Source organism: Argiope bruennichi, chromosome 10 (genome assembly GCF_947563725.1).
Source record: "Argiope bruennichi chromosome 10, qqArgBrue1.1, whole genome shotgun sequence".
NCBI lineage: Eukaryota > Metazoa > Arthropoda > Arachnida > Araneae > Araneidae > Argiope > Argiope bruennichi.
The window spans coordinates 110,950,085-110,971,045 of record NC_079160.1 but is presented as its reverse complement, the minus strand read 5'-3'; the positions used below and the strand labels follow the sequence as shown (position 1 = coordinate 110,971,045).

The 20,961-nt window shown below is 29.7% G+C and overlaps 1 protein-coding gene across 1 annotated transcript in view; it reads right to left on the bottom strand.

Annotated features, from left to right (window-relative positions):
- LOC129989110 (sushi, von Willebrand factor type A, EGF and pentraxin domain-containing protein 1-like) overlaps positions 1-19,362 on the bottom strand; it is a 42,473-nt gene extending 23,111 nt beyond the window's left edge. The window contains exons 1-2 of the mRNA XM_056097435.1: positions 19,202-19,362; positions 3,551-3,721 (exon numbers count right to left, since the gene is read on the bottom strand). Coding sequence (XP_055953410.1) covers positions 3,551-3,721; positions 19,202-19,298 — 268 coding nt within the window. The 5' untranslated portion in view covers positions 19,299-19,362. The remainder of the gene's footprint in view (positions 1-3,550; positions 3,722-19,201) is intronic.
- Between the last annotated feature and the right edge of the window lie 1,599 nt (positions 19,363-20,961).

Genomic DNA, 20,961 nt, shown 5'->3' with positions numbered 1-20,961 from the left:
GATGAAAAAACCTTCCGATACAACTAGGGATTGTAATATCGACTAAAAGTTCAATATCAGTATTCGGCGGGGCTGCGGTGGCCTGGAGGTAAGGTCTCGGCTTGTGAGCCGTAGGGTTTCAGGTTCGAGACCCGATTCCACCGAAGAACCGTCGTGTAAGGGGGTCTGTTGCACGTTAAATCCGTCATGCTAAACGTCCTCCGCTGGTGTGGTACGGTGTGGAGAGGGGGGTGCCAGCTCAGGTGTCGTCCTCGTCATCTGACCGCGGTTCAAAATTACTAGGTCCGTCCCAAAATAGACCTCGTGTTGCTTTACAAAGGTACGTTAATTAAACTAAACCGGTATTCGGCATTTTTTAGATCTTAATACCGGGATAGCTGTTTTAATACCGGTATTAGAAATTTCAGAAAAAGAAAGAAAACACAGGTGTTTCTTTGTTTTATTTGCCAGCTTTATTAGAGAGTGTAAATATCACAAAAAATAATTTGTAACTTATAAATTATAACAGTATATAAAGAATCACAAAAAAGTAAAAGAGCATCTTATTTATTTAAATCATAATATCACTATTTAGTCTGTGGTACTATTACAAATTTTTGAAATGTGATCTTAAAAAAATAATGCATCCATTATACTGTCATTAAGCCTGGAACGTAATTTTGTGCAAACATTACCAGTTGTCGAACTTCACTATTAGCAATGCGCGATATGCTTTTTAAAAGTATTTACCTCTAAATCCCTCATCTTCAAATAAATCTATTTTTCGAAGGATGGTTCTGGATATAACTGATTTTTGTATTGTATTTTGGTTTGTTGAAATTTTTTTTATCTATCGCTAATTCTAATTTTTGTTCAAGAGACAATTCCTTGTCACTATCGACATTAGTGTTATCAAATCTTCGATAACTGTACCGGATTCTTCTGAATGTGGATAGGTTTGTGGGTAAAAAATTTAAAGAAAATTTACTATAAACTTGATCAGATTGAAATTGGTTAGTCTCTTTTCTTCTTTTTCATTTTCATTTTTAAAATCATTATAATTATGTAAATACTGTAAGACATTGTGTATTACTAATTATCTGTAATGTTTACGTCTCATAAAACCGTGAGTTTTCATTGTTAAATGTAAACATCTCCTTTCATCTTTCCTCTCACCTTTATTTTGCCGAATTAAACCCATCCTAACGCATACTCAAAAGCACGGAGGGTTTCACAATCCGTTGTCAGACAGTATTTTATCACTTCTCTTGATTGTACGATGCAACTTTGTATTCACAGTCTAGTTAATTTTCCCCATTAGTGAGACATAAAAATAAAAACGTATACTATTTTGCTATATTAGCGATCCCTGAACATATAGTGGAGAAATAATTAAAAAAATTTCTAGTAAATACCGAAAAAACGGTATTTCAACTTGTGAATACGGTATTACAAAATTGTAAAAATGGCTCAAAATACCGGTATTTGGTATTCCGGTATACCGGTAATGCAATCCCTAGATACAACTACACAGAAATGCGTCTATGCATCTGTCAGGATGCACACGAAGTGAATACTGACAAATCGACCTTTGTGAACTAATTCGTGGTGGCCGTATTCACTCACGTATGAGGGCCGCGGTGGTAAGATCTTGGCTTGTGAACCATAGGGTTTCAGGTTCGAGACCCAATTCCACCGAAGAACCGTCGTGTAAGGGGGTCTGTAGCACGTTAAATCCGTCATGCCAAAAGTCCTCCTGCTGGTGTGGTGTAGAGAGGGGTGCCAGCTCAGGTGTCGTCCTCGTCATATGACCGCGGTTCAAAATTACGAGGTCCGTCCCAAAATAGCCCTCATGTTGCTTTACAACGGGACGTTAATATAACTAAACTAAACTTATGCATGTTTTAAAAATATTTAGGTTTCCATCAGACAAATTAAAAAACAACAACAATAAAATCTTTGAGGAAACAATCACTGTTAATTATGTTTTGAAAATAGCTGAAAATAAAGAAAAAGTTTATCTCACTTTTAATTGGTTGTTTTTTAAAGTTTCATTTCTTTTCATTGAAAGGTTTATCATGTTTTCGAAAATAACCTAAACCCCCGCATCTTTTAATAAAAATATGATAATTTTTGTTGCAATACTGAGTGTTTTGTAGCCTTTCGTGCATTTATTAAACTTGCTTTACATTCTAGCGTTGATTGTTCTAGAATAAAATTGGCCAACCAATTCAACACGGACTTTTTTAGCGTACTTCTGTTTTACATTCGGAAAGTTATAGATTAGTCATGTGGAGCAATTTAATTAGCAACCTGATCATCTTCATTTATTTCTAATGAATACATCTTAATGCCTTCAATTATCACTTAAATGACATGTGAGACAGAGATTCATGGCATTTTCGATACTATTTTCTAAACTAAAGTTTCCAAAACTTGTGAGTGGTGTGTCAAATTTTGGCAAATGAATTATCGATTTTGAAGGTTTATCTTTCCCTTCATTGATGTCTTCACAAATATAATACTAGAACTGAAACCATGTCATCTAAGTTGTAAAATTGAAGTCATTCAAAATCGACATATTTTTGATTATTTGTTCAATAAACCTGTCCGAAACTTTAATGACTGAATCTTTCTTTCATAAATTTATCTTTTAATTTAGTTGGAGTTTTGGCAATGGGTGGGATTAATATTGAAAGAAAATACATTTAAACTCCATTTATCAGGAAAAAAAAACAGTTGAATTGGCTTGGATTCCATCATTATCTTCAACAGCAATCGAATATAAGTGCATCTTTCACGTATGTCTTAAAAAAATTTTTATGAATTATACTAAATGTTTAGCGTTTTTTTTTCTGTACAAATGTTTGTTTTGGGGCCATAAAACTTTTTCCAGAAAGAATGTTTGCTGTCCGTCTCAAAAGAAAAAAAGAAGTCCAAGGACGAAATGGGCGCTGTATATTCGAAAAAATGGCTCGCAATGCTTAACAGTTCGAGAACTCCTTCGGTAAGCAGTTAATTGATGCTGAAATGTGTACAATATAAAGAATTTTGTTTAATTCTAAGCAATTGTTGATGTGAATATTCTCTGAAAATATGTGAATATATATTATGTGAATATATATTCAAAATATGTGAATATTCTCTTATGTTAATATATATTATGTGAATATATATTCAAAATATGTGAATATTCTCTTATGTTAATATATATTATGTGAATATATATTCAAAATATGTGAATATTCTCTTATGTTAATATATATTATGTGAATATATATTCAAAATATGTGAATATTCTCTTATGTTAATATATATTATGTGAATATATATTCAAAATATGTGAATATTCAAGAGAATATGTGAATATTCTCTTATGTGAATATAAATTATGTGAATATTCAAGAGAATATGGGAATATTCTCTTATGTGAATATATATTATGCGAATATATATTCAAAATATGTGAATATTCAAGAGAATATGTGAATATTCACTTGTAAACTGCCTGTAAAACTAGAAAAACATAATGAAGGTTCATAACAAAGACAGTGATATTTGGATTATTTACCACAGAAAGGTGTTTCTCCTGACCATCTTCCGGTTGTCTGACATGTCATTCTGTCTGTGCCAAACCTTGTAAATTTGTCCTTACAGGAAATAGAAATTCTCGATCCCACTTCATATTCTGATTGTATGGGCGTGTAGCTGCCCCCTTCTGGGAAATCTGGAGGAGGACAGGCTGTAAGAGAAAAAAAGAAAATTATTATTTAGAATGCATCATTCTGAAATTATAACGCTTCATTCTTTAATAAGACATTCTTTGGGAAACTTAAATATGATGGAATCATTCATGTAATAAATTGAATTAAAAGCGTTTTTAAAAAAACATTTTATACAGATTATTTTCAAATTCAGATTATTAACAGCAAAATTTTCATAAATTATTTTCTTGTTGGTTTTAAAAATTATTATTATTTTATTTCTTTAATTTAATCTTAAGATTATTAATTTTAGAATTATTTTTAATATTCTCTACATCTTAATATTGTGCCTTCCGGTGTGTTAATTTATATTATTAGTTAAATCTTAAAAATTATTAATTTTAAAATTATTTACCACATTTCCTACATCTTAAGACCACAACACCACGTTGGTATTTCGCAAATTTTTATTTTTTTTATTTATATTATTTAATTGTTATTTTTTAACGAAAATTATTATTATTTTATTATTTACTTAATTATGAAAATAAAAACCCTTAAATTGTCCAAAACATTGAAAAACTGCCAATGATGGAACTTCTATCGACGCTAAACAAAAGAAATCTAATAAAATGTGCTAGGATCCATTATTTTTCTAACTCACTTCTATCTGGGCTGCGAGTTTGGAAAGTATGGTAGGAAATTTAACTCATTTAATCATTAACCGATAATAAAGTTCTGAAAAAATTAAAATTATCTTCAAGAATAAATAAGAGTACAAAATTCCAAAACTGTAGCACATTGAACGGTGAATGAAAAACCGATAGCAAAATTCCCTCTTTAAAAATCTGAGCTCAGAAGAATGAGTTATAAGTGTTTTAAAAAGGATGTTTTCGAATTAATGTATAAGCTTTTAAGTAATCAATATTCCAAAACCGTTAAAGAGCTTATAAAGTAACAATACACTTCAGAGGATAACACCTTTTAACATTTTTTTCCTTAAGTGTATAATAATTCATTTTTTTTGCGTAAGTGACGCGTTGTAGTATAAATTTTATATAAATTTGAAAGTGGACATAATGCTCATAGATATTTCGCTGAAGAGACAACTTTTGTTGGTGACACGTGCTTCAGGCTCAAAGATTTTACATATGCAAATTGTGCTTGCAATATTAGATGCTAAACGATGAAGGTGTTGGAAATGACAAAATGTGTTGGCGTGACAGGTCCATTTTTTAGAGAACAATAACTTCTCAATAAGTAATTACGGAAGTGGTACAGCTATATGTATCAAACTTTACATTGATACTGTATCCCCGTTACTGCTTAAAGTAACTATTTTTTACTGAATTAAACATAATTGAATACTTTTTATTAGCAGATGTATTTTTAAAAAATGCTTCGCAAAAAACATAACAGAAAAAATAAGATGAAACTTCCATCATTTCTGTTTTTTGAGATTAGATGTTGCCATAATGATTTGTTGTTGGAATATATGCTGTTAAAAATATAGATAAAAGTATAAAAAATATGGATGAAATTAAAATTATATATAGTATTAGATGTATATGAATATAAACAATAAATAAGCTGATTTGTTTTAAAATTCATACGAAATATGTGAAATTAATTTAAAAAAATCCCAAGAAAGAAATTTCTAGAATTATAGACATTAACGTTTTTACTGAAAAATGTGAAAGTTTATTAATACTTTTATAAATGCCATCTCTTTATTATGATTTCGAATATGTGATTTTCCGTTGATATGACTATTTTACACAAATTCTGTGGTCAGTTCATATTATGCGTTTTGCTCAATCATTATCATAATCATTTTGATTGAAAAATGTTGGCATTTGTTTTGGCATTTTTCTTGTTTGTTTTCCTGCCTTTTCTTTGTTCTAGAACAAAAGCGAGCGAATCCATCATTTTAATATTATTCTTATTATATTCACCCAGTTAAATGCACAAATAGATGTTCCGTTTTATTTAAAAACGCAACCAAGATGCCATTTAACTGGGTAAGTATATAACTGGTAACAGTCATATCATTTTCCGTTGATATGACTGTTTTGCACAAATTCTGTGGTCCGTTCATATTATGCGTTTTGCTCAATCATTATCATAATCATTTTGATCGAAAAATGTTGGCATTTGTTTTGGCATTTTTCTTGTTTGTTTTCTTGCCATTTCTTTGTTCTAGAACAAAAGCGAGCGAATCCATAATTTTAATATTATTCTTATTATATTTACCCAGTTAAATGCACAAATAGATGTTCCATCTTATTTAAAAACGCATCCAAGATGTCATTTATTGATAGTTCCTTGAGTAAACTTTTCTACTGAAAAGAAATCCAAAAACATGTGGCCTTGAAATTCAAAATCAAGCCAAAGTACTATTGATATTCAGTCCTTTTATCTATTAAAAATGTTACTTTTATAGCCTTTTTGTCTACATTTTGATTCGCTTCCTAAATCAAGGCTTTAAAATATATATCTCCCATACCCGTATAAATTCTACTTTTTTCTCACTACTTAATATGGTTGCGAGCCATTTATCATCATAAGATAAGATTTTCTTTGTCTGGCTAGGTCCTTAAGTTATGATATGCTTTTAAATGAAACTTTCCCAACATTCTTTCAAAATTATTCTTTTAGAGCCTCATATTATTTTGTTTATTGCACTTTCGGGTACTCCAAATCTTGATACAATGGCGTTTGTGCCTTCAGGTTATAATGTTAAATATCTTTCTGTCTTCCTGGATGGATGTTTCCCCATAAAGTTTGAATTCAAATGCTTTTATTATCTCCTTATTTGATATCTTTTTAGCTAACAACATTTCGATGAGATTCAGGAAACAGCAGGTGTTAATCCTGGAACAAACTAAACCGTTATTCTAAGGCAAAAAAGTGACAAAATTGAGAAATAGTTAGAAGAATTACTAATGACTTTTATATTATGAAACGTAATGATTTAAAAGAGAATGCGATATTGTATTTGAATAAATGAAGAAACTATATGTATAGATAATTTGAATTGTTTCTACAACTACATAAATCACACTTTCGGTGATCCGTTAAAGTGCGGAAAACTGTTCCGTTTGTCAAATTAACAAGGTAATCTGCGAATTAGATAATCTGTACATTATCTACTATTCATTCGTTAAAGTTAAAATAAGGAATTTTCTGGAACAGCAGCAACGTTTCCCTACGCTTAAATTAAATATAGTTTATTTATTTTTGATATATAAAATATCAAGTTAATACAATCAAAAAATCAACGTATTCGTTGATAGAATTTATCATAAATCAAGTTAATACAATCAAAAAATCAACGTATTCGTTGATAGAATTTATTATAAATCAAGTTAATACAATCAAAAAATCAACGTATTCGTTGATAGAATTTATCATAAATCAAGTTAATACAGTAAAAAAAAATCAACGTATTCGTTGATAGAATTTATCATAAATCAAGTTAATACAATCAAAAAATCAACGTATTCGTTGATAGAATTTATCATAAATCAAGTTAATACAATCAAAAAATCAACGTATTCGTTGATAGAATTTATCATAAATCAAGTTAATACAATAAAAAAAATCAACGTATTCGTTGATAGAATTTATCATAAATCAAGTTAATACAATAAAAAAAATCAACGTATTCGTTGATAGAATTTATCATAAATCAAGTTAATACAATCAAAAAATCAACGTATTCGTTGATAGAATTTATCATAAATCAAGTTAATACAATCAAAAAATCAACGTATTCGTTAATAGAATTTATCATAAATCAAGTTAATACAATCAAAAAATCAACGTATTCGTTGATAGAATTTATCATAAATCAAGTTAATACAATAAAAAAATCAACGTATTCGTTGATAGAATTTATCAAAAATCAAGTTAATACAATAAAAAAAATCAACGTATTCGTTTATAGAATTTATCATAAATCAAGTTAATACAATAAAAAAAATCAACGTATTCGTTGATAGAATTTATCATAAATCAAGTTAATACAATCAAAAAATCAACGTATTCGTTGATAGAATTTATCATAAATCAAGTTAATACAATCAAAAAATCAACGTATTCGTTAATAGAATTTATCATAAATCAAGTTAATACAATCAAAAAATCAACGTATTCGTTAATAGAATTTATCATAAATCAAGTTAATACAATCAAAAAATCAACGTATTCGTTGATAGAATTTATCATAAATCAAGTTAATACAGTAAAAAAAAATCAACGTATTCGTTGATAGAATTTATCATAAATCAAGTTAATACAATCAAAAAATCAACGTATTCGTTGATAGAATTTATCATAAATCAAGTTAATACAATCAAAAAATCAACGTATTCGTTGATAGAATTTATCATAAATCAAGTTAATACAATAAAAAAAATCAACGTATTCGTTGATAGAATTTATCATAAATCAAGTTAATACAATCAAAAAATCAACGTATTCGTTGATAGAATTTATCATAAATCAAGTTAATACAATCAAAAAATCAACGCATTCGTTAATAGAATTTATCATAAATCAACTGAAAAACTGTAATAAAAAGAATAAAATAGGAAATTAAGGAAATGAATTTGAGAATATACCATAAAATTGTGCTTTCTTATTAGTGCAATCTAAAGATTGGTAACACTTTGAATGGCATAGAAATTGGTTTTTGCCGCAGCACAACTATTTGTGGTACATTTAGATTTGCAGTTACATTTTTTCAAACCCTACCCGTTGCCAAGGGATTGCTTTATTGTTATTTGACGTAAGGATATTTCTACAGTAGGGACATCGTTAAAAATCTCTCTGTGCAAACAATTCAGTACCAAGCTTTTAAGCTTTTTAATTATAATGATTCGGAAGTATCTAATGTGCGCATTAGTTAAAATGATGCAAACTTTTGATCTTTAATGGAGTAAATCAGTTAATCTGCAGATTAGCTAAGAAATTTGCACATTAACGGCTTTCGAGCTTTAACGGAAGAATTTATATTCTAGATTCAGGATGAAGAAAATTGATTGCAGATTGCAGCTTTCAAGCCCATTGATAAATGAAAAAGAAACCAATTATTAAAGGAAAGCGTGTTTGATAAGTCTTTTCCAAATCTTTTTAGTGAAATTTGATCAATTGCTAAGGGATTATAAAAAAAGAGTTTTTTTTTACTAATGTTGTTAACAAATTAATACACAAATGTATTGCTATTTGAGACTAAAAAGTTATAATTTTGATACCCGTTGATGCTGTTTGTACTTGGAAATAAGAAATAAAACCAAATAATATAAACGAGAGCGTATAAGTCCATGTGGATACAACAGTTAGCGTTTTTTTAAAAATTATATCTAGATTTACCGCATGTAACAAAGAATTAATTCGGGGAACGGAAATAAGCATTTATGAACTTTTTGAAATCTTTATTAGAAATTTAGTTGATTAAAAATTAAGCAATATATTGGCGTAAAACCAAAATCTGTCTATCCAAGGTCATTTTATTATGTCATTATTAAAAGTTAATAATTATTAATGGAAACCAAAGATTCTGTTTAGTTTTGATATTCTTTGGCACTACTTTCTTATTTTCACTTCCTTACTTTATTTCATCAAATTTTTTGCATAATATATTAATAAAGCCCTTTACGTAATGTAATGATATATCCGATATGCTGAATTTTAGTTTAGTTTAGTTTTAAAGCAACACTAGGAGTATTTTAGGACAGACCTCGTAATTTTGAACCGCGGTCAGATGACGAGGACGACACCTGAACTTGCACCCCCCCTCTCCACACCACGCCACACCAGCGGGAGGACGTTTTAACGTGCACCAGACTCGCTTACACGACGGTTCTTCGGTGGAATCGGGTCTCGAGAACCTGAAACCCTCCGGTTCCAAAGATGAGACCTTACCACCAGGCCACTGCGGCCCTATCCGATATGCTGAAAGTTGTGGCTATCATTCATTTCTTATTAGCAACTTTTCAATCCAACTAACGTTCTGTTTGATTTGCTCAGAAAATATATGGCAATAAAATCTTCTTTGTATGGGTGAAGAAACTATGGTTAGCACCTATTTTATTCTGGTAGTCATATGGTGATTGAAAGAAGATAATGATATTATGGATTTGGTCATGGAGAAAATCCAGTTTTACATTCTTCAAAGATTAATTCATGTATTCTTAAAAGTGATTAACATTCTCTTTGTAAGGTGGGAGCTAATATCCTTGCTTTTTGTGCCAATTCAGTAGCAAAGCCAACAATTCCACTGGATAATAATAAAAAAAATTATCTACAGAAAGAACATGGTTGTTGAAAGAAGAAATGCAATTCGTGAATCATTGATTAATCAAGATAGAATCACCTGCCTTCAATCACATATAAAACTCTTTAATTAACCAGTTCATGAAATATTTTAATCGAGATAGCCCTTTCTGTTTACTTTCTCTTGCACGTAGTAAAGAAAAAGTACTAATCGTCAAAAAACTAAATTAGAGATTTTGATGAGTCACCACGTTTAAAACCTCCCCCAATTTGAAAAAAAAAAACATTTTTGGAAAATGTCCGTCTGTCTGTCTGTGTCAAAAATAACTCAAAAACACTTTTAGCTAGACGGTTGAAATTCGGTATACGGTCCTTGCACCAAATGTGCAGATTTTTTTTCAAATATTGTGTAAAATATCTTGAGTGGAAGTCCGGTTGTCTGACTGCTCTTATATAAATTAACACGATAACTACAAAACGAAGAGAGATAGATATAGATAAAATTCAATACTCATATTTAGCATCTATAATGCAGAAACGTTTCAAAGTTTGAGCCAAATCCAACAAGGAGTTGACCATCTGTCGGTCTGTACTTTTAGTAACATGTAAATGCAATAATTCAAATACACAATGACTTAAATATATCACATTTTTACAGGATTTCGTGACTACAAGTGCAGTTTTGTGTCAAATCTTTTTGTTAATCGGTTGAAAAATTGCGTCTAAAGCACAAATTTGAATTTTGGATGCTATTAATGGCATACCAGGTATTAATCTCCAAAACTAAATAAATAAGTAAATAAAAAATTAATAATAAAAAAATACTCGTCAAGGATGACTTGATAGATTCAGTATAATTTCACGCAAAAAGTTAATATTTCGTGACTTTTACACGCCAATGTCATGCAAGACTTATTTAGCAAGATTAGTTTATTAGAGGTTATACGAGAAAGTTTTGGGAGACCCTTTCCGCTGCTTATATATAGGATATAAACTGTACGGAATAAACATAAGAACAAAACCAAATTTAAGCAGGAATTTCAGTGCTTTCTTATAATCAGATAGCTCATAAATCTTTCTCCTTTTGAGAATTCTGTTAATGAAACAGAGTGAGTGCAATGTTCGAACCTCACTTTTCTTTGCTAATTAGAGCTTTCTGAACATCCAAGGGGCTGAAAATCCTATTTATTTCGTCAACAATAATAACTTCAAAGACCAAAGTTGTATTAGGAATGTAAATATTCATTACTTGCAGAGCTATTTAGATAGTTCCCAGGAAAATTTGCCAATACTAGTGTAGTGTGGTGAAAGCTTAACCAGTTAGCAGCTACGCTACCCGAGCAATTGCTTTTGTATCGTGGTCATATTACTGGGCTGCGAACCACAAGGTTCCAAGCTCTATCCTCGCTCGTACCAATCCGCCACATTGGTGACCTCGGACGATGAACTTCAACCTTCGTAAGAGCTGTTGTGGCGCCATCTACCCGCAACCAAAGTCATCAGACTCACTTGACGTAGCAACAGCATCAGCAACCACTCACTCACACACGCTCGCCATAACGCTTGCCGCTACTCAAACGGGTACAGGCGCATAAGAATCAACAGCTAATACATCACCACTCAACAGCCATATCGTTCGACTCACTGGAGGGAGACTCTGTGGAGAAAGCTTATAAGCCAGTTAACAGCTATACTACCCGAGCAATTGCTTTTGTATCGTGGTCATGTTACTGGGCTATGAACCACAAGGTCGCAGGTTCTATCCTCGCTCCTACGAATTTGCCACACTAGAACGAAATGAACGATTTACCCCTAAACACACAGATAGTAAAAGATTGATGGGATATTCGTATGATGTCATGTTATTACTGAAATCTATGCTACCTTATGAAGATAATTGTAGTTTCGTATCAAATTTTGGTGTCGATAGGCCTACAAAAAGGTACCCAAAAGGCTTGAGAAATACGATTTTAAAGGAAGATATGCGAGATAGTTTCAGGGAAAATCATTCCCGTTTATTTGAGCTTTAAAGTTGTTTTAAATGATTTTTATACATTAATATCCTCCAAAGTTATAAAAAATATGTTTAAAAAAATTGATTAATTTTTATTTAAAAATCTTCACTTTTTTCCTTGCCACATTTTGTAACACTAAATTCAACATTTTGAACTATTTTTGTATCAAGTCATAGATAGTAGAATCTGGGATATAAACATTATCATGGTAAGACCTTTAGTTGCACAACTATTGCTTTTCCCTTCTTCATTATGTGCGCTAATAAAAGATTAACAACATCGCTTTTCTTTGCACAATATTTTTTCTAAAATTATAAATACAATGTCGTAATCAAATATAAATATGCATCAGTTTAGTTTAGTTATATTAAAGTCCCGTTTGAGGCAACACTAGGGTTATTTGGACTCGTCATTTTGAACCGCGGTCAGATGAAAAGGACGACACCTCAGCTGGCACCCCCCTCTCCACACCAAACCACACCAGCGAGAGGACGTTTGGTCAATACGGATTTAACGTGCAACAGACCTCTTTACACGACGGTTCTTCGGTGGAATCGGGTCTCGAACCTGAAACCCTCCGATTCCGAAACCGAGACCTTACCACCAGGCCACTGCGTCCCAAAAATATGCATCACAGCATAAGCGCATGCGCATTGCATTACAATCTAACGTATGGTTGATGATTAGATATTAGGCGCAAATTACTTTCTCATTTGGACATGGCGGATGGCATTATAAAACGGCAAATGCAGGCTTGTTGAACTACAACAAATAAAATCTTTTGCTTTAATTTATTATAAGAGATATTGAGAAGAGACATTCCAAATCAAGTATTGGCTGGCAAGGTCGACAGAAATCAGTTTTTTTTTTTTTTTTTTTTTTTTTTTTTTTATCTTCATAAAAATTCTTGAAAAGCCATTTGGAATAAACGATTTTATAAGATCACTTTGAAGAATCTATTTACAGGAAACCATAAAACTAGGGATTTACGAGCGATTTCATTATGTGGGTTTGAAGGATTTTAGGGGTTGGGCATCTTCCAAAAGCATGATTTCAATGAGGGTGAAATTCCAACCTTTTACGACTTGCAGCACTCAGGCAGTTGCAAGATACGGAAGAAGCAAAGCTTAGTTTGTTTTTATGTTGGTTCATTTGAAATTTAAAATCTTTAATATATCTCGAGTCAATGATCAAATTCATTTTATACAATATTTTGCAATCATACTTCAAAATAATTAATAAATTATTCATATATAATCAATGTAAAAGGGAATGATAATTTTTAAAAATTATGAATACTTTCGTAAACGTGCTTTAACTATATATATATATATATATATATATAATTGTGCATATAACATGCAATGTAATCAGCTAGCAGGTTTTATGCGTAATCTATACAAGATGTGAGTTTGGGATTTTTGACATTAGATTTTTTTTTGCGAAATTTAAGACATTTAGTCGCTTATGAACATAATCTGGTATGTAGTAATGAAATGTATAAGTTTTTATATTTAATTTTTAACATAGGGGAAACTTGAGTTTCTTAACTCCCAAAATTATTTTTTTCACATTGGGAATCATTTTATAGTTTTTACACACACACACACACACACACACACACACACACACACACACACACACACACACATGTTCGATAATACATAAAATCTATCCATATTTACAGCATATTACAGTAATGTAATCCATGTATATGTATATCAGTATATGTATATGTACAGATATTTACAGTAATGTATGTATAATGCTTAAGAAAACTTGAGATTGCTATATCACATGATTTTTTTCTCATCTCGTGAGTCATATGATTATATTCATAATCTCTCTCTCTCTATAGGTTCGAGATACAGAGACACATTATGCAATAATGTAACCGATATTTTATATGCATAATACATGACCAAAACTATAGGGACAATAAACTTCAGATTCTTGCTGATGAGTTCCTGGAAGTGTGATATATCTAGAAGATTGCGCATAATTGTGTAGGCACCTGACTATATTCAGACTACAATTTACATAATATTTTTATATTTAGTAAATTTTTTACTTAATCTATAAAATAAAAAAACTTGGGATTATTAATTCCGGAATATTTTTTTCGAAATGTGAGAAAATTGTATGCTGTTAGTGGCATCTCTTTTTAGTCTATCTGCAGGTGGTGTAACAGAAGAATTTGTCATTCCATTCCGAGGATCTATTAATTGTTGAAAGAATATTTCTGGCAGTTCTGAAACTATTCGTAGAATTTTTATTTATTTGCGAATTTAGAAAAAATTAAATTGCATGGATGCATTCGACGATTTTCAGTATACTTGAGGCTATACAATACATAATACTATACAGTATTATGAAGATTATTGTATATTGAAATTATTACTTCCTATTTTTAGTAATATGTACCATAGCTCAAAATTTACTTTAATTTTCATGTTATGTTAAATACCATAAAATAGGGATAGCTAAAGATTGCAAGTTAGAGATGAAAAAAAAATAATAATAAAGCGACACAAGTAACAATCAGGCAATGCGAAAAACAGAATTGATTCATTCAGTTTCACTGAACATTTTAATATGTGTACCATAAAATGTTGAACTAATACATTTCAGAAAAAATTTATTTAATTTCATGGTAATGAAGATATTTTTATATTATTCTTGTTATTGATCCGGAATATAAAGACAGCGTGATTTTGAACTTCATTCCTGTAAAATTATATTTTACAAATTTAAGTTTTTCAGCTATAGGAAAATAAGACACATGGGCTATTAATAATCACATAAGTTATTCATTATTAGTTTCATCTTCCAAAGTTATCTGCTGTTCATGATTTTTTTTTCATTTATTTGTAATTATCTGCTTTTTAAAAAGAAATAATTTGAATTGTTAAAATATATATTGCAGCTAAACTTATTGTAAGATGACTTTTTAAAATCTGATTAAATTTTATTTCTAACTCATTAATTATTTAATTAACGTAACTTCCTTTATTTTATTTATTAAATTTATTAAACATCAAGAAACACATTCGATTTGGAGAATATAATATTGTTTCGATCCATATAAATATTCCTATCACAGTGTCCAAATGAAATTCATCTTAAAATTAATTTAGTAGTTAAGATTTAATACAAATTAATTGAGTAATAAGTCCATTAATAGACTTAATAATCAATTTTAATTATAGTTTTAAATATCTAAATTTTTATTCTCAGTGAGTGTATTGGACACTTCATTGTGTGAGAAGGACTTAAATATACTAGTTATTAGTAATAAAGGGAGTTTATAAAAATTGTAGCCGGCATACAACTCCTGACAAGGCAATGGTATAAAATTTTAAATTCAGCCATGATACGATATCTATTCAAGAATTGTCCAAAATAATTGCTCAATTGATGATTACGATGAAGAAATTTCAACATTTTCCACTGGTAGTAATTACTTTGTATTTCTTGGATAAATGGACTTTCAACTATATTTTTTAAGTTTTTCAGCTGTAGAAAAATAAGACACATGGGCTATTAATAATCACATAAGTTATTCATTATTAGTTTCATCTTCCAAAGCGGCGTAAAAAATGGCGGCGATAGATTGAGACAAAGGGAGGGGGGGAGCGAAACAAAATACAATGAAAGACTGAGATGTAATAGAAAAGCAAACGTCTTTATATTTCATAAATTTTCCGAGAGTCTGCCCTCAAGCACTATGATATTTTGCATGAGTTCATAATACTGCAGCATGTGTACCATGCGAAGAGGAACGTATCGAGCTTTCGCTTTGGATACCAAATATCCCACATGCATCCATTAGAATGAGATCGTGTGTTCTTGAAAACTAGGGAAATAAGAAATGACTCGAAATAATTCTGCTACCAAAATATTGATAAACAATTGTTTGAAATATGAATCTACATACTGGGTAGTATACCACTTCGCATCTATACAACATCAGATAGAATATTTACTTGTTGCACATCGAGAATGACGTAATAAGTTTCATTCATAACAAGAAGTTATTACATTTTCGTAGACCTAGAGCAGTAATCTCTTTCAAATAGGAGCAGGAATGAAAGTTCTTACTATTCCCACATATCGATATCGCTGATTGTTCCGTGTAACGGAAGTGCAACCACAGGAGGATTAGAAACTGCCCAATGTTGGCAATTCTTAGAATCAACGTTACCAGTCCACCAGAAATGTGTTCCATTCGTTTATAGAATTTGTAAAGGCCATACATGATCACCATTATAATGGATTATGTATTCATTTACAGAATCCATTTGTACTTAGAGATTACCCATTACTGTTTTTGTATGTTGGCGCACTACAGACTTAGGACTAAGTGCTATAAAATTAGAAACAGATGCTCTTTGGAAGGTGAAACTGTGAATGCTTCTATGAATTTTTAATTAGAACTTCATTGATAGAAAACTAAGAAAAATTTCAAAACTGTTCCATCATAATTTCAAAAAATGTTATGACAGCAAAACCACTTTTACACTAGATTAATATTGAAAAAAAAATCTCTATATTAATTAAGCTGCCAAAAATCTTTTGCATGGTTTTAATTAATTTTTTTAAAAATGCTTTTAACTTTTCTTTTTAACTATATTTTCATTATTATAATGAAACTCAAATTCTTTTCATTGCCTATTGCAGTTCATCTTTACTCAGTTTCTGATGATACGGATATGAAGATTCAGTTTATTTTCCTATATTGTAAAAGTTTTTGTCTAAAGCATACTTTTTATAAAATTTTTGTATTTTTGTATTCTGTGGCAGTAATGTCACAGAATACAAAAAATACAAAAGTAAGGTTTATTTTCGGGAAGGAAGAAACGCGACATTTTTTTTGATTTTCCTCTATTTTTAAAATCATTGGATTTTCTTTCAGTATAATTTGATAGATAGGAATATATTATTATTATGTTAGTTTGAAATATTACTTTTAAATTGTTGGATATTTCAATTTATTGAAGCAGAGTACTTTTTATTAGATAATTCTCTGAGATCTTACATAAATTATAAAATATATTCTTCTTCTTTCTATTCTTATATTTGTTACGAACAGTGTTCGATTTGATTCGTAACAAATATAACAGAAATAATTTTAACAAATCTAATAATATCTCAGAAAAAATTCAATAACATTTCATACATTCAACATTTCGTTCTAAATGAAACCTGGGTGGGAGGGGACTTGATTCATGTAAATTGGCAATAAATGAAAGGATTGCATACCACAATAAATATAATCGAATAAATCTTCTAAAATAATACGTGTTACATATGCAACAAAATTTGAATTATAAAAATATTTTGTAGATAAAAACCATTAAGGCCATATTATGTATAAAAGATGTAACTAAAATTTTCAACAACTTATAGTTTTGGAAAAGTAGTTGTTTACTAAAACTGGCTGTTGCAAAATAAACAATACTGATTGGATAAGAAATTGTTTATTCTTTTTTAGCCTAATATCTCAGTATGTTTTAAAATCAATAGAAGTAATATATCTAAATTCGGAAACAATATAAACGTTTATATTAAATGAAGTCTTTTAAAACTTCATTTGTACATTTGAAAAATAATTTCAAAAACATATGAAAAAGAAAGTGAAATTTTCCGAATAAGAAAAATATCTAAATTTCGAATGGCATTTATCATTTTAAGCTGTAAAGTCATAAGTGCAACATGTTAATTGTAATTAAAACAGTAAGAATATTAATTAAAATAAAAGATATCTTCATAAATTTTCTTTTAGTTATGTGATGGAAATTATAGCATTTTCAAAAAAAGTTTTAAAAAGTTTACATAGGCTAAGAAAAAGGTTAAAAATGTTAAAATTAACAATAACAGTAAAAAATAAAATAAAATGAATAATCTTGTTTCAAAGAATCTAGTTTAACGTAAAATCTAGAATCTAATCTAAGAAGATCTGATGAATGTCTGCTTGTGGCTAGTTTTGCATATAATGGAAGATATCTATTTGTAATTGGAAGAAATGAAAGAAAATAATAAAAATAATTTCTTCATATTATAAAAGTTTTATTTATAATATTTGTAGAAAAAATATCATCTGTTAATCTCTCCACCTGTTAGACACCAGAATAACGCCTTAGAGCAAAATAAGTGACTACGCATCAAAAATCAACCATTGAATTCTTAAGGCAAAAAAGGAAATAAGAAACCAATAATATTTTAATAAACTCACATTCTTTCTAATTAAATACATAAATTTAACATCACACATTAACATTAACCTGGTTGAACTATTGATAAGAGTAATAAACAATCCCATGGTTAAATTGCTAATGGACAATGGAAAGCTGGAAAAGTATCATTATTAAATTTAAATCATTATATCATAGACATAAAAATAAGAACAATTGCAATAAAACTTAATGCACAAGGAATACGAACTGTATGCGAAATTTAGGTTTACAACAAATCAGAATTTTTTGAAAAATGTATCAACGGCTTCTATAACTGGGCAAGACTTTCTAAACAAGTTTTCAAGAATACTACCAATAATACATATTCTATTCCAATAAATAAGAATTTATTTCATATTTAAAATTTTTATACAATTCTATTTGTACATCCTATCTGAATAAATACAAATTCATATAACTGTTAAAAATAATATAAAATGTGAGATAATTCTATTACTGTTGAAGAAAAAATATGTAACAAATCTTGAAAATAAATATTTTTGAAATATAAATTTACTAATTTTTTTAAAATTAAATGTTATGCTATGATATGATCCACAAAATGTGCAATTAAAATAACCATTGAGCATTTAAATATTGAAGGAACGACAAAAATCTACGTTATTAGCTATTGTACAGTTATTTTTAAAAAAGTTCCTTAAAAATTAAGATTGCTTCGAAACAAAACTGATATTAATGAGAAATTGTTGTCTTTGAAATTTTTTTACAATAATGTAAAAATAGCTTTAGTGCGATATTTTGTTTTGAAATATTCAGAAAAAAATTAAATAAAATAGAAAATGTTATTAAATCTCTTTTTTTTAGCTAATCGTATTCTGAAAATTAATACCAAATTTGGTACAAATATGGACTCATCAATCTCCCCTAGCGAGCATTTTAAACACTTGCATCAGACAATTTCCAAATATAGCATATAAATCTGAGAATTTTAACATACTTATTGTGTAAAACTGATGAAAATACTCACTTGTCGTTGCGCAAAAATATTGTGGAATCAATAACACCCAAACGGCCAGGCATATTACAGATGGGGCTTGGAAACTCAGGGGGTATTTTAAAAACATGAAGGTAATCTGGGCGGCAATTCTCAGTATATAGTCCACATTACGAAAACGGTAAATAAAAAAGACCTGAAAATGCTTCTTTCCGATGTTTAGACGCACGTTTCCTGTTTAAAAGATGACGGCCGGATGTGACGAAGAATTTTTCAGGAAATTTCCACCAAATGATAGACAAAAGAGGATGCTAACTTCACTTCGACTTTCATTTAAAAGACTCATGAGAAAGTAGTCATTAATTTAACCGACATTTTTTTCTTTCGAATTCACTGCATGAATAATAATCTAATTTTATCAATGAATAACGACACCACAATTTTACGAATTACATTTCGGCATTTGTACTTACGACGGGATATTTAGAACAACAAAAGTCTATAAAGGAAGCATTTTTAATACATCATTCTCATTACAGCGTCGTATTTTTTAGCTAAGGCAAATTTTTAATATAACGGCACTCGATGTTACTTTGTTTAAAGCAATAAAAAAAGACAGCAGGAGTGGTCTCTCTTAAACTTTCTCGTGCACTCTCTAATAAATTTGTCATGCCAGAAATCGTCTTACATGGCATTGGCGTGCAATAGTTTACAAAATATTAACTTTTGGCGTGAATTTAGCGTTTTTGCTGATTCCATTGCGCCATTCTTGGCGAGTTAATTGGCGATTAATTCCTGACTCGCGTTAATAGTATCTAAAAATCGAATTTGTGTTTTGTACACGTTTTTTCCAACCGATTGAAACGAAAATTTGACACAAAACCGCACTAGTAATCACAAAATTTTATACCAAATTCGATATATTTAAGTCATTACGTTTTTGAATTATTGCGTTTTCATGTTTCTGAAAGTAAAGACTGACAGAGAGTAAACCCGTAGTTGGTTTTTACTCAAAATTTAACAGTTGTTTACACTATAGATGTTAAATCTGACTACGGAATATTATCTATGTAGATTCTTCCTTTTGTAATTAATGAATTAATTTTTAAGCGAATAGCCGGACAGACGAATTTATGGTGAGCAGAGTTTACTCAAAATTTCATAGAAATCAGCAATTTGGTGTAAACACCGAGTATCAAATTTCATTCGTCTAGCTCAATGAGAGTTTTTGAATTATCTTTGTAATGGACAAATATCAGACATTTTTAGACAGACGGACATTTCCCAAAAATGTGTTTTTCGAACTTAAGTTGGTCTAAAATGTGGGGATTTGTAAAAACCTAAAGTGCGAATTTTTGGACGATAATTATAGTATAGACGATACTTTCTCTATACTTATACGAGAAAGTAAAAATCTATTTTAGGGTTATAGATTCATTTCATATTAAATTGTTTAATATATATCCAAAATAAAAGGTCACGAGTATAAGAAATTGTAGACATTTTTACTGAGAAAGAATTGAAATGGGAGCTTTAGTTTCTAAACTTCCTTAAAAGGTGAAAATTACGAAGGACTACTGCAATAATTCCATCCGCACCACTCGAAGGTAAACGGATTTGATTAAACGATATGAATGCCTCGACAGCATTGAGTCAGGACTAATACTTGAGTCTTTACTATTACATTAAGGAAAGAGACATTTGTTTCAAAAATATTAACAGCATTAGAACCCTGAAATTCACAACGTTTTTCGTTTACGGCCAGTGCTTTGAAAATAAGAAAATAATTATTG